Source organism: Eulemur rufifrons, chromosome 23 (genome assembly GCF_041146395.1).
Source record: "Eulemur rufifrons isolate Redbay chromosome 23, OSU_ERuf_1, whole genome shotgun sequence".
NCBI lineage: Eukaryota > Metazoa > Chordata > Mammalia > Primates > Lemuridae > Eulemur > Eulemur rufifrons.
This window is the reverse complement of record NC_091005.1, coordinates 2,469,524-2,491,986: the sequence shown is the minus strand read 5'-3', so window position 1 is coordinate 2,491,986 and position 22,463 is coordinate 2,469,524. Positions and strand designations below refer to the sequence as shown.

At 62.1% G+C, this 22,463-nt stretch overlaps 1 protein-coding gene across 2 annotated transcripts in view; it reads left to right on the top strand.

Annotated features, from left to right (window-relative positions):
• The first annotated feature begins 4,277 nt into the window (after nucleotides 1-4,277).
• The window catches only part of GSE1 (Gse1 coiled-coil protein), a 378,645-nt gene continuing 360,459 nt past the window's right edge, over nucleotides 4,278-22,463 (top strand). Inside the window, exon 1 of one of the 2 annotated variants that reach the window (XM_069456612.1) lies at nucleotides 4,278-6,535. In XM_069456612.1, the coding sequence (XP_069312713.1) occupies nucleotides 4,556-6,535 (1,980 nt within the window). In that variant the 5' untranslated portion in view covers nucleotides 4,278-4,555. The remainder of the gene's footprint in view (nucleotides 6,536-22,463) is intronic. The other variant, XM_069456611.1, reaches the window with a different exon arrangement.

The window sequence follows — 22,463 nt, the reverse complement described above, 5'->3', positions numbered from 1 at the left end:
CGGTTCCGGAACTTGGAGGGCACAGTGAGGTTCTGGATGGGGCCTGGCATCCCTGGTTCAAGCACGGACTGGTCCTCAACCATGTCCCCAGCCTTGAGAAACCGTGGGGCAGGGCAGGGCACGCCGGCTCGGGCTCTGCCCCACGGAGACAGGCCACTCTCCTGCAGAGTGAGGGCACACGCCCCCGACACACACGCCTGCGGGTGGGCTGAGACGACCCTACAGGTAGCTGCAAATCTGAGCCACACCCAGATGTCCCGTGCTGACGGCTCCTGGGCTCCTGCAGAACGGAGGCGGCGTTCTCCCCGGGCCGTCTGCGGGCGGCTGGCGGTGCTTTGCAAGGCCTAGGACTGAAGACAGAGAGCAGGGCCGAGCGGCGCCCTCTCTCCCCCTGCAGTGAGGCTTGGAGGGCCTGGAGGGGAGCTGGGAGGTGGCTCTGCGGGGACAGGGAGGCGGTGGCTCCGGCAGTGCTTGGCAGGGATGTTTGGATGGCTCTGTCCACTTTGAGCCTTTTGCACATTTCCGTTAGAAAAGGGGACGTCGAGTCTATGTCGGCACGTGACGTTAATGCAAACACACCCTGGCATTTCTCATCTTCTGGCACCAACTCAGCCGTTTTGTGTCCAGACAGGAACCTCAGTTTCCTTAGGGACACACGTGAGGAGAGGGTGGACGAGGCCGTTCCTGTCCTAGCAAGCTGTGTCTCAGGATTTAGGGAAAAACCAGGGGGCTACGGAGTCACGCTGCCAGGTGCTGGCCCAGCTGCACCGTGTGACCTTGGGCCAGTGACTTCCCTTCTCTGTGACTCGGTCTCCTCACTGTGAGCCGGGGTATAACGGAACCTACCTCGTGGGCTGGTTATACAGGTTTGCCGGTTGGCCCCTGGAAAGCACAGGTCCCGGCGTGTGCCTGACACCCAGCCCGTGCGCACAGACGCCACGGTTACGTCTGGGCCAGAGGCTGTGCTTTACTGGGATCATCTTGGTTCACCCTTCCTGCATTTTGTCATTTTGTCATCTCTGTTTTACAGATGGGGAAACTGAGGCTCAAGAGAAGTTAGAAGCAGGCCAAGGCCACACAGCTAGTAAATGGCAGAGGTGTGACATCCATCCGGTGTGTCGGGCTGTGTCAGCGGCCCCACCCCCATGTCATCCACCCACAGATGACCAGCTGTCATGACGGGCCTTCCTTCTCCTTTGATCTGTGTTCACCTGCTTCCTGTGCCCAAGACGTGTTCCAGGGGACTTTCCTGGGTCACCGGGTCATGGAAGGAAACAAAAACATCCAGCTGGGCCCCTCCCACCCCTGACTCCTGGCCCACTTTACACGCACACACAGGCACATGCACACACGAACAATTCACATTCACACACATGATCACACGTGCACACAAACACGAAGGCATGCATGAACACACATCTGTACACACATGCATAACTGCACGCACACTCTAACAAATGCATACACATGTGCGCACACTCACCCCTGCACACACACGGCACAGACTCAGGAAGTCCCCCTGGAGGGTTCCAGCTTAGTCAAGAAAACCCACCTCTCTCTGTTCATCCTGTCCACCCTCCCCCCTCAGACTCCGTGTGTGGCCTCACCGCAGTGGCCCCTCACCCTGGGGCAAGACAGGCAGCAGGACCTCCTCAACCACTGGCTGGAGGGAGGGTCAGCCTGGGGCATCGTTCTCTCTGCCTCATTCAATCCACACACAAACATCCTGTGGGGCAGCGATCACAACCCCATTGCACAGAGCAGGAAACTGAGGCTTAGCTGGCCAAGAGGTCTGCCCAAGGCTCACTCGGCTGGCAAGGGGTGGAACAGGTCGGGGACCCAGGAAGTGAGCCGGGCCCTGGATACACAGCGAGTGAGGCAGGCCACTAGGGGTGTGTGTGTGTGTGGGGGGGGGGATACTGGGGGGGAGAGCGGGGCGGGCAGGGACAGTAGACAGAAAAATAAAGGAAATCCACGCCAACTCCCGTGCGTGCCTAGGAGCCGAGATGGAGGAAAGCGGTGGAGGCCTGCTCTGGGGCAGGCTAGGAGGCCGCTCAGGGTGACGCTGTGGCCAAGACCCCGAAGATGAGGCCCAGAGGCATGTGAAGCAGGAGGCCCGCGTGTGCCCCGCCCCAGGGACCCACATCTAACTCGACAGCAGCCCGGAGGTCCTGAGCCCGGCTCTGTTTCCCCTGCAGCCTCTTGGCCTGCGTGGGACTGACAGACCTTCTTTAACTGTGCAAGCGCACAATTAAACAGATGTCTCCCTTTAAAGTTTTCCCAATCAGCCCTCTCCCCAGGTATTAAAAATGCCAGGAGCCAAGAAGCCTCCTGCCCCCAACATTCCTTTGGGACAGCTTTGCTGACACAGCATTTTTTCCTGGGCCTGGGTGAGGGCCCAAAGTCTCTGTGACGACGATTTTCCTATTAACCCCTGGACTGTGAGCCCTGGAATGTCACCAGGGGTTCCTGAGAGCCGGCCCTTTGCTCTGCTTCCATTTATTTATAATGCATGGCCTTCCTCAGTGACAAGAGGAAGCCCAGTTTTATTTACATGTCAGCACCCCAGAGGGTGGAGGTGACCACTGGGCACCTTTGTCCCCAGGCCAACTCTGGGCCCTGCTGGCAGGTCAGGACAGCTGTAAACTGCTCAGAAATCAGAGACTCCTAGAGTTTTGAAGCTGGAAGGGGTGTCATTTCACAGACGGGAAATGTGAGGCTCAGAGATGCCTGGATTGTGCAGTGGGCGGCGTGGGGGGATCCGGGGGTCCTGGCCTTGTTCCCTGCTGTAGGGGGAGACACCAGTCTCCGTCAGCCGACTGGTGACACGGACCAGATGTCTGCCTAATGAGGCTGCACACCCCGCTAGTCAAGAGGAGGGACCTGGCACCAGACTACCTGGGTCTGAACCCCACTTGGCCACTTCAAATAAGTAACACCCAGCACCACCTCTCTCTTGTCTGTAAAACAGGGCGCACTGTGGCACTTGGTCCAGAGAGTTACCTGGAGGCGTAATTGATCTGAAATATATAAAGTGCTTAGAACAGTGCCTGGCACCCTGCAAGTCTTTCTGTTAAATAAATACAATGTATCTATACACAATACAATAAATACAGGGAGTTCATCCCCTGCTGCAGCCCCTGTTTAACGAAAGAATGACAGGGCTCAGAGAGGTTGAGTCACTTGCCCTGGGATACACAGGACTCTCTCTACCTCTGCTGGTGGCCAGTGGTGCGAGGGACAGGGCAGGCCCCGGACTCTGTCCCCAGAATGATGCATTCACTAACATGTTTCAGGAGACAGGAGACAGCTCCTCTTCCCTCTGTCACCAAAATTAGAACGCTGTGCCCGGAAAGGTGCCCCCAACCCCGGGCTCCGCAGGACTGTAAATGGCTCACTTGGTCCCCCCTTTAGAACGAGGAGGGGGCGGGACCACCCTGAGCGAAACCGGCAGGGTGCCTCCCCCTCCTCAGCTGCCCTTCCCGCGCTGCCCTTCCTGCGGGGGGTGGGGGGGCCTCTGTCCCCAGGGGCACCGCCGCGTCCTTACCTGGTTCTTCCCGCGTCCCGCTTGACCTTTACTTAAAGACCAGCTCCAGCGCTGATGGGCTCGGCGGGTCCCGGAGGAGACCCTTCAGACGGCTCGAGCCAGGCGCGCTGGAGAGCGCCCCTAATTGGGGCAATGAATCATCGTGCGCAGCTCCGGCTGGACACAAAATAGATAGAGGAGCCGGCGCGCTATTGTGCGCAGTTTGGGACGCGGGGGAGGGGGAGGGGGGAGGAGGGGCGGAGGAGGGGGAGGAGGAGGGCGGGCACAGGGGAGGGAGCGCGCGAGGGAGGGATTCCCCGCCCGCCGCCTCCCGCCTCCCGCCTCCGCCCCTCCCGCCCCCGCCCCCCGCGCCGCCCGCCGCCCCGCCCCCTCCTCCCCAATTAAATGACCCAACGCTTTGGCAGGCGCCGGAGCTCGCACATGCGGCTGCCGCTCCAGCCGCCCGGGGCCCGCCGCCGCCGCCGCCGCCGCGTTCCGGGCGCGCTCGCCGCGGCGCCGCCTCGGCCCGCGCCGCCGCCGGGGGCTGGGCAGGCCCGGGGGGCGCCGGTGCGGGCGGCCGGGCGGCCGCCGCCAAACTTTGCGGCGCGCACACATGCTCCAAGTTGCGCGCGGCGGCGCGGGCGGCGCTGAGGGCGGCCGGGGCGCGCGGGGCCCGGGCGGGGCGGCGCGGCCATGAGCGGGCGGCCGGCGCCGGTCTCCCGCAAGCAGCGGCTCATGGCAGCCGTGGGCGAGCGGGCGGCGGGCGGCGGCGCGCCGCTGTCGTGCTTCATCTGCGGCGGCGGCATCGGGCGCGGCAAGGAGCTGAAGCTGCAGGTGAAGCAGCCGGCGGCGGGCGCGGGGGCCCCGGCGCAGCCCTTCTTCCCCTTCCTGCAGCAGCAGGAGCCGGCGCCCGGCGCGCGCGAGCTGTCGCCGGCCGACGGCTGCGTGCTGGTGTGCGCCGTGTGCCGCTGCTTCCTGGGCGAGCAGTGGGCCGCCTTCGAGCGCGCCCGCACGCCGGTGGACAAGCGCATGTACTGGCTCAAGCGGCCCCACCAGTGCGACGCGGGCGCCGGCGGGCGCCGCGGGGGCGCCGGGGCCCCCCGGGAGTGGAACGTCGCCTACGCCCTGGGCAGCGCCGCTGGCGACGACGACGAAGACGCGGGCGGCCCCCGGCTCCGCGGGGCCGCCGAGGAGACTCGGGACTCTGACCTGTCGGAGCTGTCGGACACGGATCCCCTGTCCGAGTCCGACCCGGCCTCGCGCGACGCCGCCAGCCCCCACCAGGACCGGGCGCCAGCGCCGCGGGCCACCCCGGGGCCAGGACCAGGACCAGGGCCTCGCGGGGGCCGCTGCCAGGAGTGGAGGCCGGCGCCGGGACCCCCTCCCGGACCGGGCGCGGAGCCCCCTGCGCGGGGGCGCGTAGAGGAGGAGGGGGTCCCCTCGAAGGTCCACGCGGATGGGGAGCCCAAGGCCAGCGTCAGGCGCCGGCGGAAGGGGGTCGGGAGGCCCTGGGCCTCTGAGGCCCGGGCCAGTGTCCTGAGGGGCATTCAGGACCCTTGGCAAGGCCCTCCTGTCCAGGAAGCCGCTGCAGAGGGCATGAAAGGAGGCCCCTCCGGCCGGGCCACCAAGCCTGGGGAGGGCAGGCTGCTGGGGGAGACCCTCGGGGACTTTTGCACGTCCGAGGACAGTGACATCAACATCACCAGCGGGGAGGAGGACCACAAGGAGCAGCCCTTCCCAGGCCCCTGTGGCCCCAAAGAGAAGGAGAACGGTGGTCGTGTCCCCCGGGATCCCCCGGAGAGCCGGGTGGCGCCGCCAGGGGGCCTGTGCTGCTACATCTGCGGGTCAGCACTGTCCGCGGCCTCCCAGCACCAGATCCACGTGCAGAAGCAGGAGAAGCTGGCCCAGGCCCCGTTCTTCCCGTTCCTGTGGCTGCACAGCCCACCCCCGGGGGCACAGCCCATCAGCGACAGCGGCAGCACCCTCGTGTGCCCCTGCTGCTTCTCCTCCCTCATGCAGCAGTGGCAGAGCTTCGAGCTGGCCAGCGTGCCAGTCCTGCAGCGACTCTACGTGGTGCCCCTGAACAGCCATGCCCCCGGCACGGCCTCCAAGGGCAGGAGGCTGCCACGGGAAGAGGGCCTGCCTGCCGGGGCCCTGCGCGAGGCCTGCTACCTCTGCGGGGAGGACTGCACCCAGGATGCCCGGGCAGTGCCCTCCAGGATCCTCAACGGCAGTGCCCAGAGCGCCATGCACTTCCCCTTCCTCAGCCTCCTGCCCTGCCCACCCAATGCCCAGGGCCCCAACAAGCGCTACGAGGTGCGCAGCTGCCCCAAGTGCTTCAGCGTCCTGGAGGACGTCTGGGCCCTGTACCGGGCCTGCCACAACGAGGCGCTCATCACCTCCGTGCAGGGCTTCTTGGGCAGGTACCACCAGGCCTTCTCCGCCTCCGACCCTGCCCTCTCTGAGTCGCCCACGCCAGCCCGCGGTGGCCCCGTGTCTGTCTGCTACATCTGCGGGGCCGAGCTGGGCCCTGGGAAGGAGTTCCAGCTCAACGTGAACCCCGCCAGCCACCTGGGCGAGAAAGAGCCCTTCTTCCCCTTCCTCACCGTCTACCCGCCTGCCCCTCGCGCCAGGCCTGTGGATGCCACTGGCTTGGTGGCCACCTGCGTGCTCTGCTACCATGACCTGCTGGGCCAGTGGCTGCAGCATGAGGCCCGAGGCACCCACCACGCTGTCAGCGCCTGGTCCCGGCAGTACCAGGTGGAGACGTTCGTGTGCTTCTTCTGCCAGCAGGAGAAGCCGCGCTGCCTGGGGCTGAGGTCTGTGCGGGTGGCCCGGCTGCCCTTGTTCCTGTACACTCTGCGAGCGAGCCACAGCCTGCTGGTGGACGACGGGCAGCAGCTGATCATCGGCGCCTGTGTGGAGTGCGGGACTCTGGTGTGCGCCGGCCAAGGGCTCACCCGCCAGGGACCTGTGGGCTGGAGCTCCCCGGTGGCAGCAGCGACGAAGGTAAGCAGTAGTTTTCATCTCATCTTCGATCCTTCCTCTGGTATCTGTGCAGGGAAGGGAGCGATGTTGTTTTCTGTTCCCCTGAGAAACTCTGAAGGACTTTTCCCTGGTTCTGTGCAGCACGTTCCAGGGGGAGGTGTCTTCCCAGGGTCACTGCGCTGGCGCTTGGTGGGCACCTTGGCCAGGCTGACCTCAGAGGTGTGGGCCAGGCGGTCAGAGGAGCTGGGGTCAGGAGTGGTCCCATGGAAGAATAGGGCACTGCTGAGAACAGCAGGCACGGGCCGAACTTGGGTGTGTTTGCGGCGGAATCTATCAAACAGAGGAAGTTCGGGGCATGTCTGTCATCCGCCTGATAACATTGGTAATTAGTCCAGCCGTGCAGGTCACGGAGAGGTCTCTGCGCTTACCCGGTTTGGAGCACATCAGAGGTGGAAGTTGCCCTGCACTCCAGCTCCCGCGTGGCTGAGCTCGTCCACAGTTTCCCACCCAAGTTTGCACTTTTCCTCTGAGACTCCGGCTGCTCACCAGCAGATGGAAGCCGGTTTCCAGACGTGGGGGTGTGGAGCTCGAGGGACGGTGGCCTAACCAGACTCTTCCCCCAGTGGGAAGAGAGTCTTTCTTCTCTGCAAGTCAGCTGTGCAGGAGGCGGGCGGGCGGCCTGGGGTGCTCCGTGTTTATACGGCGCCTGCCTTCTTCCCGCTGCCCGCCCGGGGGGAGCCAGACGGGCCTCGCTTAATTGTGGATCCGGCTTTGCAGGGGCCCAAGCAGGAACTGCCCCCGGTGGGTCTGGGGAAGTAGACCCGTGAATCGCAGCCACCGTCCCGGCCATCGTGGCTGTTTTAATCAAACGCCGGTGTGGATGCGGAAGGCGTCCCCGTCCTGTTCAGGAATGGCTTGAAAGCTTCCTGGTCCTGCCTCCCACGTGCGCGTGTGTGTGTGGGCACGTGTGCGGGACGTCTGGGCACATGTGTGGGATGTCTGGGCACGTGTGCGGGATGTCTGGGTGGTATGTTCACTCCTGGAGGCTGCGTCCATGACGGGGCCCGGCCCACGTGGCCCAGCTCCCCGAGGTGCACAGCCCCGAGCCCTCGAGCTCTGCCCGCTCTCCTCTGCTCCCTCGGCCTTGGACTTGAAGCTGTCTGTGGGGCTTTGGTGGGAGGGCCTCTCATTTTAAAGGGGCGAGCTCATCCCCTGCCGTCCCGGGTGCCGAGCCCCTCCTATGCGTGTGGCAATGCGCCCGCGGCCGCTGCTGGGAGTCGGAGGAGCCGCAGCTCCTGAAAGGGCCCTGCTGGGAGAAGAGCCCCCGGCTTTGGAGCAGGACAGACCCAGTTCCGGTTCCGCCCTTCCTCTCGGTAGCCGGGTACCTGTGAGGCTCCTCGGTCGGGAAGTCTAGACCTCCTGCCTGTGAGAACCAATGCACTGGGGGAGCTTTAAATGCTCCCAGAAGGTCAAGGGCTTGGCACGTAGCGGGACCCTCACGTGTGACGTGTCGGGCAGTTCTTCCAGGCTGTGGGTGGGTTCCGTGTGCGAGGTCCTGGCTGCGGGCTGGCGCCTCCCGGGGCAGCCAGACGGCCCCTGCGAGGCTCTCGGTGTTTCTGCAGAACATCCGACTCCGGTGGGTTTTCTTGTGTCCATCTGCTCACGTGTCTGGAGGGGACGAGGTGCCCACTTGGGGCCTCGCCTGGTAGAACTCGAGGAAACCGAAGGCGCCGCGGTTCCCCACGCCAGCCGGGGAGGTGGGCATGGATGAAAAGCAAGCTGGCGTCCCCCAGAAGGGGTCAGCACGAGTTTGGGAAGGCTCATGTCACACGGACTTTAGCACCGTTCTCGGAACCAAGTTTCTCATTGGCTTCTCCCCGTGGCCCTGTGGGGCCGTCTTGTTCCCATTTTATAGATGAGTCAGTTGAGACTCCGAGAACCCGGATGACCTTGGTGATCCTCACACCGCTGGGAGGCGGCTGAGGTGTGTTCTCAGCCCCCTGAGCCCCGCTGGATGGGCTGAAGGAGGCCGGGCTTGCCCAGCCGTGGCAAGCGGGACGCATTTGCAGGAGGGGACGTGGCCGACGACAGGCCGTGCAGGGGACAGGGAAGAGCCTCGCAGCCTCCCTGGGCAGGGGTGCTGTCGGGGCCGAAGGGGAGGGAACCTGAGGCCTTGGGATCAGGATGGCGAGGCTGGACGTGACGTTGGAGGCCCAGGGGGACAGTAACAACTTCTTAAGGAAAGCGTGGAAGGGCGGGGAGTGGATCCACTCGGGCGGGCGGGGGCGAGGCCCTGGGGCAGGCCTGCCCGGGGAGAGGCCCCGCTGGACGGAGGGAAAAGAGAAGCCTCCACTCGCCTCCACTCTCGCTCCCGGAGCCTTGTGCTGACAGCCAGGAGAATGCCGGAAACGCAGCCTCTGGCCTCCGCTCCCTCCCCCTCCTTCCCATTCATTCAACAAATATTTATGGAGCGCCTGCTCTGAGCCAGGCGCTGTTCCAGACGCTGGGGAGCTGGTGGCAAGCACTGAGCCTCCAGTGCCACGGGGGAGGTGGCAGACACAGAGTCAGCGAGCTCGGAGCAGACAGATCGGGTCGGGGCCAGGTGCCACGTGGGCGTGGGGGCTGAGGGGTCAGGCCGCAGGGGCCGGGCGTGCGGGGGGCTCCCAGCAGGGCTGTCGAGGGGGAGAGAAGCATGTGAGGCCACGGAGGCCCGTCCCCCAGTGGGTTTCCTGATGCCAGCTCCCGAGTCCCGATTCTCACATGCTATTCCCGGTTCTTTGTGTGGTTTGAGAATTTGGTGGGAGTGAGGAGGGGCAGGGGAGGTGGCCCCAGGGGAGCCGCTTAGCTGGGGACACAGCATGTTCCAGAACCTGGCTCTGTACCGCCTCCCATGACTCCTTAGCTGTTCCCGGTTCAGTGTTCATTCATTGCTGAATCAACTTTGAAACTCTACAAAAGGAAATGTTAAATGAAAAAAAAAGAAGAAGAAAAGGAAAAAGAAAGAACAGAGGAGGAGGGGCACGTTGGCCATCGCCGCCCTCTGATTGGGATGGACTTTGCGGTTCTTCTTTCCAGCCGGGCCCTCATCCCGTGCTCTGGGGCACCAGGTCCACAGTCGCTGCCTTGGTGGGGCTGTGTCTGGGCCGGGCCGGGGAGGGCTGCAGCCTGCCTTTCTGGGCCTGGTGCCCCCTCCCCGAGGAAGATTCCTGGCAAGCTTCCCCGAAAAGCTCCATGAAACCACGGAGCGACCCTGAGTTTAAATTAAGACATGGCTTGAATCTTCATTCTGTTGGGAGTTGGCTGTGTGACCTTGGGTGAGACTCTTGCCCTCTCTGAGCCTGAGTTGCTGAAAGAGCAGGGCTCTTTCCTCTGGAAGGTGTGCGATGGGAACCTGCGGAGGCGGCCTGGTGGGAGCGCCGGGCTCCTTTCTCCTTCCCTGGGGTGGTGGTAGCTCAGGGTTTCTGGCTGTCGTCCCCGAGCTCTGAGGTTGGCACCTGTGCCTACCACCTTTCTGCTGCGGTGGGCCACGGCCGTCCTTCCTTTCACAGGTAGAGGCAGGACTGGCCAGGCTGCCGCAGGTGGCCTTTGGGGTATAACCGTGAAGATGCCGTCCCTGTAGAATGCTGTCTGTGCCCCGGGCTGTGCCGCAGGCTTCACCGGAGTTAGTCACACCTACTGACCCCGCACACAGCCCTGTTTAGGGAGATGCCACTATCCCCTTTTTGGAGATAAAAAAACAGGTCCAGAGAGGTTAAGTAACTTGTCCAGGGTCACTCAGCTAGTGACAGCAGAACCAGCCTTGGGCCTGGAGCCCGGCTCTGGAGTCTGCACCAGCCTGTGCTTGGTCCTGCCTTTCTGTCCACTCTGGGGCTGCAGCTGTGAAGGCAGCTGTGCCTTGGAGGGGGTGGCTCTTGATGTCTCCTGTGTGCACCCACCTCTCCCCACCGCGGCCGCTGGAGCCTCTCAGGAGCGGGAGTTCGCTGCCTCGGGCAGAGGCCTGAGAAGTCCCTGCTGGCTGCCTCTGCTGCCCCCCTAGTTCCAATGCCCAGCTGACAGGTGGCACCCTGTACCTTTACGCTGCCAACACTGCCCAGGTGTGGAGATCTCAGCTGGGCCCCTCCCGCTGCGGGAGAGCCCTAGACGGGCGTGCTCACGACCCGCCGGCTCTGCGCGCAAGCCAGTTGGCGGGCAGGCACCCTGGCCTCTTCCAGGGCTCTGTCTGGGGAGCCTTCTGGTAAATGGGGCGTGCGGCTGTTTACCTGACCGCACCCCCGCCTCTCGCCGTGGGGACGCCCCGGCCAAGCCCCCCGAGCGTGGCCTCTGAGCCCCGAACAGGTGCTGTGGCCGCGGCCACCTCTCTCCTCCCCGCACGGACACGGGAGGTCTGCAGCACACGCCTGTCATCACTCGCCTGTCGGGCCGGCGCGCACATCTGTTTCCCGCGTTTCCTGGCTATCTGCGCCCACACCGCTCCCTGCCCTTCAGGCAGGCCTTGGCAGCCCCTCCTCTCCAGGACCAGGGCTCTCGGGACACCTGGTCAGGACGGATTGGATGGGGGAACCTTCTGGAAGACGCCAGGGGAGGTGGCCGGGCTGGGGCTGGAACGGGCCCCCTCTCCTTGGCAGCAGCTGGGAAGTGACTGGGCTTTGGGCCGCTCTCAAGCTCCGACCACCTCCTCCACGGGGAGGCCTGTGCTTTTCTTGGCAGGTTGGGAGCCATCTGCGCGGAGCCGTGAACTTTCCAGGCGTGCCCTATCCTACGCCCAGAGGCGACTGGAGACACCTGGGGGGAAGAGGCGGTGAAGGCGAAAGGTCTTCAAAACGCAGCCTTCCCTGGCAGCGGGGAGGCAGGAGGGGCTGGGCGGGAGGCGTGGCCGGAGTCTGCAAAGCTCCCCGGCCCCTCCGCTGCTTAGACCTCTAGGATCCCACCTTTGTGAGGGTGGCTCTGTTGGGAGTGTCTGTGGGTGGTTTGTAGCCTCTGGGCACGTTTTCTTGCCTGGGGAAGAGCCGGGTCCAGAATTCAGGTCCCTCTTCTGCCTGAAGTCCACGTCCTGGTGGGAAGGGTGGGCAGAGGTGGCACTTCTGCCCCCAGGGATAAGGAGTTTGGAACTTGCTTTACGTTTTTCACTAGCCCCAAGTAGGACACCCTCGGGGCTCCTGTAGAAGGAGCCCCTGCTTATTGTCGTTTACTCATTCTCCCTCTCTGTCAAAATGAAAGGACTGGTCTTTAGGCTCATAGGTCCTTGCAGTCTCCATGTGACGTCTAGTGACCGGTGGCCCTGCGTCGAGGGAGACTCTGAGGCTGTGCAGTCTCCGTTGTGGGCTCAGGAGAGGGAGTGGGACTTCCTGGGGTCTGGTTTGCGATTCAGCGTGTGACGCCAGGGCCGGGGGAGCGTCCCGCGCTAGGGTCAGGAGGAAGCTCACGGATCACGGTCTCTCGGATGACACTGCTCCACGAGGACCAGCAAGCCCACACGCCACCCCTGCCGGGTTATTTTCTCCGTCACACCAGCTAGTTAGATGTGTGCGTTTGAAAGAAATTCTGGCAGTGCCGCGTGGGGGACGCAGCTGCGGTTCTGCCTCCACCCCGGCCGTGGCTGCCCCGGGCAAGCACACACACCTGGGAGCCTGCGCTGCCCCGGGCGCTCCGGGCACGTGGGGGGACATCAGGGAGCCCCTGCTCTTGCGGTGCTGGCAGGGGTGGGAGGTCGAGGGGGCCGGTGGAGGGGTCCAGCCATGGCTGTGCCGTGTGTTGGGGTGTGTGTCGGGCGTCTCACAGGAGGGTGGGAGACGGGCATGTTCAGGGAAGGCTTCCTGTATGAGGTGACATCTGAGTCCCGAAAACTGAAAAGGATTCAGCCAGGTGCGAGGGGGCCGTGTGCTCCTGGCCGAGGAGGGGTGCAAAGGCCTGGATGTGGGGGGTGATTTGCTGGAGGGCGGCCATTCTGCCCACAGCAGGAGGACGTGGGCCGAGGGGCGGGCAGAGCCGGCTCTTCCGGGCAGTGTTTGGAATCCCTCAATGCACGTTTGAGTCACTTCCAATCAGTCTGAGCTTCAAAGTACCAGTGACTGGGCCCTTCCCCAGCCTGTTAAATCAGAATTTCTGAGGGCTGGTCCCGGGCACAGCTAATTTAAAGCTTCCAGAAGATTCACGTGCAAGGGTGAGAACTGCTGGTAGAGGGCATCGTAAGCACAGCTGAGGCGTTTTGTCTTGAAGACCACGGGAACAGGATTCAGCTGATGTTTTCAGCCTGTCTTTAGTGCCTACTGCATCCCAGGCACGGGCCTAGACGCCAGGACCCAGCAGAGAGCGACCCACACGGGCCGTGGGGAGCTCCCGTCGCAGCAGGACTGGTGAGTCGGCCGCTACGGTGGTCACCAGTGTGGCCGGAGGGAGGGGCAGGGGCTGTCTCTGGGCAATGAGGTGGCCCTCCTCTGGCCACGGGGGTGGCGTGAACTGCCCTGGGGGAGGTGGGATCGGTTCTATTTTTTGGTTAAGCCAAGACTGGGGGACCTAGGAGAGTTTGGGGTCGGGGTGCCAACAGTACACGGTGGGGCTGCAGGCTGGGGGCGGGGTCGGCCTGAGGCCAGCGCCTGGGCGTTTCCTGCCGCCCCAGGGTGAAGGGGGCCGGTGCGGGCGCAGGGGCCTGGTTAGCACCGAGGGGGCTGCTGTGGTCTCACACACGGCAGCTCCCAGAAAGGTGACCGGTTCTGGAGGGAGAGGGACAGAAGGTTGGTACCCGCACCCAGGTGCCGTGGACGCCCTTCCAGGCCCGCAGGCCCGGCTCTGCTTCCACCGAGGAGGGTGCGGGTGGAGAGGCTCGAGGGGCCGTGGCGGCGGCAGGTGGGGGCTGGAGGGGCCCCGGCGTCCACGCTAGCAGCAAAGGGAGGAGCGTGGCCCTGGCCTTCTGAGTGGCGCCGGCTCTGTGATTTCTGTGGTCCATTTGAGCTGCTGGCTTCTCCAGGCCTTTCTTCTGTGCGACTGCGCGACGTCCTGGAGCCTTGGGGCTCTGAGAACACGGCTCTGTGCTCCCCCCGCAGGCGGCGCGGCCTGGCCGGGCAGGGCTGTCCACACCACATACGGCGGGAGCGCTGTGGGCAGCACGGGGCCCGGCTGGCGGGAGCCGCTCCAGGGGTCTGGGCAATCTGAGTCCGTGCCCGCCGTCACCTGGGCCACTGGCTCTCTGGGCTCCCGCTGGAAAGGGAGGGGCCCTTCTGGGAACGGAGCCCACCTTCCGTCTCATGCTGGAGCCGAGAGCGGACCTGGTGGCCCCGCAGGGCAGGCAGGGCGCCACTGGCTCGCTCCCCTCGGCCTGCTGGGCTCCGGGGCAGCGCGGCCAGGCCTGGCCCTCAGTGGCCTCGTGTGTGAAGAGGGGACGCTGGCCCCCTGCCCTGCGGGGGACGCTGGCCCTCGGCGGAGCGGCTGCTGCACGGTGCCCGCCCCGCACGGGGCGCCGCTGCCTCTCCCTCCCCTGCACCCGGGTTTCCTCCCGAAACTGCCTTTTCTTTCCGATTCATAGATGTTTAGGGGAGAGACGCAGGGCTGGTTTTGTGAGCGCCCATGGGTGTGGTTGCTGGGTTCCTCCCGCCGGGGCACGTCCCGTTAACCGGGAATCCCGGACCACCCTGGCTGCTCACCTGTCACTCAGCAGGTGGCAGGGGCGGACTGGGCCTTTCTCCAGGGTTGAGTTCTGGCTCAGGGCAGGTGTTCGGGAGGGTGGGCCGAGGTGCTGGGGTGTTGGGGGTTCCCTGCCTGGGAGGGAGACGGGAGGGAGCCCTTCCTCTCTCAGCACCCCCAGTTTGGGGTGCCACCCCCCCCGACATGCACCCCCAACACGGTCATCTCTCTCTCAGCACTCTCACACGCACCTGGCACCCCCTGCCCATGCACACATGCATCTGCATACACGCTGACACGCAGACCCCCCAGCATGCATTCACTGGTGCCCATGCACTTGCACCGTGGCCCCCACATTCTCATCATGTGCTTGCACACTCGCCTGCACACCCCGCACATGTATGTTCACTCATACGTGTCCACACTCTCTGTCCACACTCACACACACACTCACCCCTCGCCCCCGCGTTCTCGTGCACACACTCGTGCACACACGCCCACCTGCGTGCTCACATGCACTCACACGCACACGCCTTGCACACCCTCTCATTCATGCACACTCACACACACACGTGCTCACACTCCCGCCTGGGGGGAGTCTGGCGTGGGCCCGTGTGCTGGCCGAGGTTTCACCCATGCCACCACCACCTCCAGGCCACGGCAGTGTCCAGCTTACGACACCAGGAGGTTGCAACAGTGGCTGGGGCCGGGAGGGCGCAGGGCTGGGGGTGGGGAGGCTGGCGCTCCACAGCCAGGGGCACCCCGAGCTCTCCCGGCTCTGCCCTCACCCTCGTGAGCCTCGGGGTTCATCTGGGACCCCAGAGGGTCTCCTCTGATGGTGGAAGTTTGGCTCTGCGTCCTGGGGACATTTGGGCTCATACCTATACTGACATCTGCTCTGGCTAGCTGTGTGACATTGGGTAGGTCTCCCATCCTGTCTCAGCCTCGGCTGTAAAATGGCGACAGTAACGGTTGCTCACTGTTGTGGATGTGTCCTGCGTACCCCACCTTCTACCCCCCTGTGCGTTAGAGACGCTTGTCTCCATTCTGCAGATTTGGACACTGAGGCTCAGTGAGGTGACGGCATGTGCCGAGATCAGGGCTAGGGAGTGGCAGAGCTGAGGTGGGATCCCTGTGTGTCTGGCCATCGAATACCTCACTGTGCCTCCTTTCTAGAACCTTCCGTGTAGAGATGTCATGAGGACGAGGCAATGCTGATGAAGTGTTCAGCAGAGACTAGGCGCTGAGTAAAGACTCAGTCATTGTTCATGTGAGTTTTTGTAGCGCCACTCACCATTCCCCAGTGAGTCTTCAGTCCTCCCTTGAATCTCTCCAGAGATGGAAAACTCACTCCCTCTTGAGCCGGGCGTCGTCTGTGATGTTTCTGAAGGGAGTGACAGCCTTTCTGGGGTCCTCTGCAGCTCTGAGAGGGCTGCTTGGGACGTGCCAAGGAACAGGCAGAGTCTTGGCAAGGTGCTTCCAGGACCCACTGTGGGCCCAGGTCTCTCTTCCCTGTGTGCTGTCATTTCTGGCCTAGGTTTATCCGCTGGTGTCAGGGCCAGCACCTCCAGCCCCTTGGGGACCCTGCTGATGGAATATTCTGATGTCTCTGCTCCCAGTCCCTTCTCCCTGCCTGCCTGGAGGCAAATTTTTGGTCTTAGTACTCTCTGGGGGGAGACAGAAACGTGCAGATTCATGCTATCCCCGGGGATGTGGAGAGACACATTTTGAGCCTTGGCTGGGTGCAGTGGCTCACACCTACATCCTTGCATTTTGGGAGGCCTCAGCGGGAGGATCACTTGAGGCTAGGAGTTCGAGACCAGCCTGGGCAACTTAGTGAGACCCCCCCATCTCTACAAAATACTAAAAAAGTTAGCTGGGCATGGTGGCTCATGTCTGTAGTCCCCCCACTTTAATATAAGCAGTTAAAGCTATGCATGTCCCTCTAAGCACTGCTTTAGCTGCACCCCACACTTTTTGATAAGTCATTTTTCATTCTCATTCCATGTGAAATATTTTTTTTTTCAATTTAATTTTACAGAATCAAAGAGTCTAACAGTATATCTTGTTAGATACAGTATGTCCTCATAATGTATACATTATTTCTTGTACAATGATATGAAATAATATGGGAAATATTCATGATAAATTATTAAGTGAACAGTGCAAGTTAAAAACAATAGTTTCATATTTTTTTCCCCACCCCCCTTTCCCGAGTCAGCACCTTCAAGTGTTACCGTTCCCCAAACGGTGCGCAATGCACTCATTGTGTAGGCATACCCCCATCCCCTCCCCCACCCCCCACCTCAGTCTGATGTCCAATTGGTGTCGTTTCCAGATTTGTATTTAGGTGATGATCAGGGACCATGTGAAATATTTTACAACTGCCCTTGTGTTTTCTTTTTTGACCCATGGATTATTTAGAAGTGTGTTCCTTAATTTCCAAACGTTTAGAAAATCTTCACAACATATTGCTATTGATTTCTTATTTAATCCTGCTGTGAACAGAGAGGGCACTCTGTACGACGTGAATCCTTTTGTATGTAAGTGGAGTCTGTCTTGGGGACCCCACAGCAGTTGGTTCAGTAAATGTTACTCAGCTTGAGGGGTGATAGTGTTCGGATTGTCATGTCTTTACTGATTTTTTTTTCCATCTAGTTTTTCAGTTGCTGAGAGAGGGGTGTTAATATCTACTATTTATGCAATTTGGCCTTGTCTTTTTGTCCCTTTAGTGTCCCCTTTTGCGTCACAGATTTTGCCCGTTTATGGTTGTCACGTCTTTCTGATGAACTGGCCCTGTTACCACTGAGATGTCGCCCTGGAGTCTGTTTTGTCTGAATGATTTCCATCTGAAAATGGAGCTCTGTGACGTTCCGAGAGGGACAGTGCCTTGCGCAGGGCTACACGGGTGTCAGCTGCAGGGGCAGGGTTCACGCTTGTCGGCCCAGAGCCACAGGTGTCCTCCACGCCAGCAGCCACTCTGGGGCCGTGGATCTGAGAGCGTCCCCTTCCTGGTGACTTTCTGGTGTCTTCATGCCAGGAGGCCAGAGCTGTGTCCCCACCTGCCCTGAGCAGAGGCTCCCCGCCAGAAGTCACCTCCGCCCAGAGCCGAGTTCTGGCCCGCAGCCGCGGGGACACAGCCGAGCACGCCTGCGACTCCCACTGGAAAGTGCGCACTCAGCCCCGGCCCTGGCGCTCCCGACGCCCTCGCCCTCGCCCTGTTTGGCGAGATTGTTCCCATATCGGGTTGATCTTCCCAGGACTCAGCATGTCAAAAGAATTTCTCTAGGGGGCAGGAGAAATGTCCCCCTTAGCTGGCTCCCCGGTTCTGCGTAGGCCTTTGAGCGCCTGAGCCAAAATCCACTTCCTGGTGGCGTCACCCCGGCCGGGCTGTGGCCTGGAGCCCCTTGGGGGCTCCCTGCTGGCGGCAGGCCACCGGCCAGTGCTGTGAGCCGCCTCCCTGCGGCATTCTGGGAAACTCCGGAGGACACCGTAGGGGCCGGGAGGAGCGTTGCCTAGGAGACATATATGGGGAAGTTGACCCGGTGGGGGGTGTCCGCACCGTGGGCTGTAGGTGTAGGGGGAAGCAGGGGTGACGGGCTTGTTCATTCAGCAGAGGTTCATGGGGCCCCGACTGTGTGCTCGAGGGCACAGAGCCAGACGGGAGGCGGCGGCCAGAGATAAGGACCACGATGGTGCCAGGCAGAGCCATCTAACCCTAGATGTCGTCGGTGGTTCTGCGTACCAGGAGGCGGGGAAGGACGCTGCCCGTTATACCACACTCCGCCCACTGGAAGACCATCCTGACTTCAGATGCGTGAAAAAGTAGCACAGTCCGGGCCTTCAGATCAGTGGAATGAAACTGGTGATGGGGGTGATAAGGAAAGAGCGATGACAGCTGGCCTGTGTTAGATGCCCAGGGACATGATCTCGGTGGCCCTGTGAGTGGGACTCTGGCTCTGTGTGAGGGAAGGTGGCCTCCTGTCTTTCTCGCTGGCCCCTGAAGGAGACTTTACGGGGACTGGACAAGGTCAGCTGCTGAGGCTGTGTCAGGCCGCTGTCAGGGTTGACAAAGTGACACGGCCTTGCTGGGTGCCCCTGGGGAGCTGTCCGCCTTGAGGTGCCTCCTTCTGCCTCTGTCACCTCCAGATCCCGAGCCGGCGGCGACAGCGACCCGGCCGACCAGCTGGCTGTGTGGTGTCCAGGTGCCCAGGGCCCCGAGAGGCATGGGGACACCGCGTGACTCTGGCTGCAGCAGCGCCAGGGCCCTAATCAGGCCAGCGGAACGGAATGCGGCGTCAGCACAGGCAGCTGCGGGGCGCGGGCGCGGGCGGTGGGAGGGGTGGCGGCAAGGCAGGCGGTGCCCCCACCCCCGCCCCGCCGGGCAGCTCCAGGCTGGGCCTCGGTCTCGGGGAGGGTCGGGCACCTGCTCGCCGGGCCAAGAGCCCTGCAAGCACGGGGGCCTCTCTGCTCTGGGGGCAGAGCAGCAAGGACTTCAGCAGCTTGCTTCCCACGTGTTCCCCGTCACACAGCACTTCCCTGCTCGGCCCACGCGACTCTCCTGACCCTCCGTGCAGAAGGGGTCGAGGGAATCAGTCGTATCATCTCCTCGACACGATGGGGAAACTGAGGCTCCACGCTGATCTGCTCTGGACGGGAGATGGTGTGGTTTGGCTACGGGGGTTCTGAGGTCAGACCTCACCCCGCTCTCCTGCCTGGGTGGCCCCCGCAGGCCGCTTCATTCTCTGGGCCTCAGGCTCCTCGGCCCCGCACGGGGACAGTCCGAGGACCCACCTCCCAGGGCTGCATGGCAGCAGCAGGTGACGCCCCGCGCAAGGGCCCAGCGAGCGGTCAGGAATGGTCCCTGCGGTTGCCGGGGCAGAGGACGAAGGTGTCTGAGGCCCCTGTCACGCCCGGGATGAAGGTGCCCTGTGCCCCTCGTCCCAGAACTGCCCTCCCCACCCCCGCGGGCCGTCCTGGCCCCGTAGCTCAGTCTCTGCTCCCCAGGCTCCTAGTTCTACCAACTGCAGGGACCCTGGGCCCTGCTCGCTGTGGCCACCAAGCTGTCACCACTGTCTCCAGGGGGAGCCAGCGTGGGGTGGGGGGGAGCCTGGAAGCAGCCCGAGGGCACCCAGGGTCTCTGGGTGTTGTCTGCGAGCCAAAGGGGCACTCGGGCACCGCCCTCCACCCACTGCTGAGCCCTGGGAAAAGCCGCCTGGCGCTGGGCGGCGCTCGGTGTCTGCCGGCCCCGTTTCCTCGTCCGTGTGAGGGAGTTGCAGTGGCGCGTGTCACCGGGCCTGGTGTGTAGGACGCGCTCCATACATGTTGGCTCTCATTGTTGCTGGTACTTATTTGTCTGCTGCTACTCGGGTCCTGTTGCTCTAAAGAGCTGGCGCAGAGACCTCAGAAACGCAGGGACCTGGACCCTGTTCGTAGAACAACCCGAACCAAAGGGGCCACCTTTCGGATTAGGCCGTGAGAAAGAGGGACACTCAGCGGTTGAGTCAGGGGAGTTTACAGAGATCCTCCGTCCTCAGCGAGGTACCTGACGCCACACACACGCTTCTTTTTTTTTTTTTTTTTTTTTTTTCTTGAGACAGAGTCTCACTCTTTCGTCTGGGCTAGAGTGCCATGGCGTCAGCGTAGCTCACAGCAACCTCAAACTCGTGGGCTCAAGCGATCCTCCTGCCTCAGCCTCCCGAGTAGCTGGGGCTAGAGGCATGCGCCACCATGCCCGGCTAATTTTTTCTGTATAGTTTTAGTTGGCCAGGTAATTTCTTTCTATTTTTAGTGGGGGAGGGGTCTCGCTCTTGCTCAGGCTGGTCTCGAACTCCTGAGCTCAAGCGATCCTCCCACCTCAGCCTCCCAGAGTGCTGGGATTGCAGGTGGGAGCCACCGTGCTCACCCCCGTTGGTTTTTCTTTCCTATGTCGTACACAGGGACTCCTTGCCAGCTGTGGGAGTGGCATTCCTGAAAAGCACCGTGGTTGGCAAAGCCACAGCTGGCAAGATCAAAGGCTCGGAGAAAATGGGAGGTTAGGGGAAAAAAACAATAAAAATGGCATTAAGTATATGTCTTTAAAAGCCACAGTAAATAAAATTTTAGGAGACATCACTGCCAAAACAAACCAACTTTGTCCACATTTAAAAAAAGCTATGCCAGTTGGTGATCTCTTCCTGAATTACCTTCCTACGGGGATGGGAGACTTGGCCATTGTCTTCAGGTATTGAGGGAGGATCCCCCATGAGGTTTATTTCTTCTTGAGTCAGTTTTGGTAGTTCATGTTTTCCAGAGAACTTAATCCATTGTGTCTAGGTAGTTAATTGCCATCGTGAATGTCGTGGAAAGGTTGGAAAGAATGGGAGGCCGGGCGTGGTGGCTCACATCTGTAATCCCAGCACTTTGGGGAGGCCGAGGCAGGAGGATCGCCTGAGGCCAGGAGTTTGAGACCAGCCTGGGCAACATAGTGAGACCCCAACTCTACAAAAGAAAACAAAGAAACAAACAATTAGCCGGGTGTGGTGGCGTGTGCCTGCAGACCCAGCTACTCAGGCGGCTGAGGCGGGAGGATCACCTGAGCCCAGGAGTTAAAGGCTGCAGTGAGCTATGATCATGTCACCCCAGCCTGGGTGACAGAGCGAGACCCTGTCTCTAAAAGTAAAAAAGAGAGAAAGGAAAGAATGGGAGAGCCTCTGTGTTTTAAAAGTTAGCAGCTGCTGTTCTTATCACTTCCAGTCTGCAGTCCCTGCTTTGGTACCTTTGGGCCAGATACGGTTCAGAATTCAGGGCTTTCCCCACCCTTAGACAGATGCTTTGGTGCCACGACTGTGTTTTACACGACACCCCAGCAGGGTCTGGGGGCAGCGCCCCACGATCAGACACAGTAACATTAATATGTCTGTAGCAAAACAGGAGTGTTCGCACCCAGCGGGGAAGGAAATTAGGACTCTACGTAACCTCAGGGAAGGGCAGGTTTTGCCGCCCCCTGAGTTAAGTACAACTTCTGGCTTCCAGAACTTTTGGATTTGGGGGCTGTGGGCACAGGGTTGGGGATCATTTCAACCCATGACATACTGAGTAAAGCGACTAGGACAGTCCCAGCTGAGGTGACCGCAGTTAAAGGCCCCTGTGCCCTCTGGGTTTTGCGTGTGTTCGCAGAAATTGTTCAAAGGGTCCCAGGGAGCTGGAGGAGGGACCCGCACTGGGGACACCGGCTCCCAGGGCGGTTATGAGGGAGCGAGGGAAATGGCCAGACGGGGACCGTTTCGGTCCAGTGCTCTGGCGTTGTTCGGCTTGTTACCTCCGGCGTGTGCTACTGTTTTGATTTCAGGGAGAAAAGGAAAGGTGACGGCCCCCAGTGTGGCTGGTCCTTGTTTCCCTCGTGCCCAGGGGCGTCGGGGGTGTCTCCGGATGCCGCGGGAGGCATCTGTGAGCCGTGTCCTTGGCGGGTGGAGCACACGTGTGCTCTTCCCCAGGGCCAGTCCTGCCCCGCCCTGGACGGCCCCGCACGGCCCTGTGGCGACGCGGTGTCACCCGCCCAGCTCGGGGCCGGACGCCCGGTGTTCAGAGCGCGTGTGTAGACCGGGTGGGGCCGCTGGAATTCGCATTCCCTCATTCACAAGCTAAATGGATCTTTTATTGAGATCAGCAAAATCCATTTTTAACTGAATTTGAAGGTCACCGTGTGCCTGGGCTTCTCCCGAGTGGACGCGTGTCCGCGGCGTGTGGAGCAGCTGCGTGGGGGCCGGCGCTGGGCGGGAGCCCGGAGACCCCCGTGCGGGTCCCACTGCCCGGGTGGTGACCTGGGCCGGCCGCTTACCTTGGGTCTCTCCTGCTGGGTCAGGTGAGGGCTTGGACGTGGTTCATTCATTCATTCCTGGGCACCCGGGGAGGCACGACACAGGCGAGGGCGGGGCCTGGTCCCAGGGACTCCGAGCCTGCCGGGGAAGCCGGACAGGGGCAGGCGACTCCGGGACGGTGGAAGGAGGGCTGTGCTGGGGTCCGCACATTGGAGGGGGATATGGGACCCCAGTGAGCCCCCCATGCACCTGGGGAGGGGCGGGAAGGCTTGTCGCCGGCCCCCGTCACCCTTGCAGCACCAAACCCCCAGTCCTTGCTCGGCCCAGGGCCCGAGACCCGCAGTCGGTCAGCATCGCATTGCAGCGCTGGGAGACGGCAACGGAACCGCATTGCTCCGGCCGTCGGGCCTCTCTGCAGGGTGACGGTCAACACCTCTGCGTGACAGGCCATTTGGCAGCTCCCTCCCCAGGGTCAAGGACCTGGTCTGAGTGTCCCCACCCTGCGTCACCTTGGAGCAAGCGCCTTAATCTAC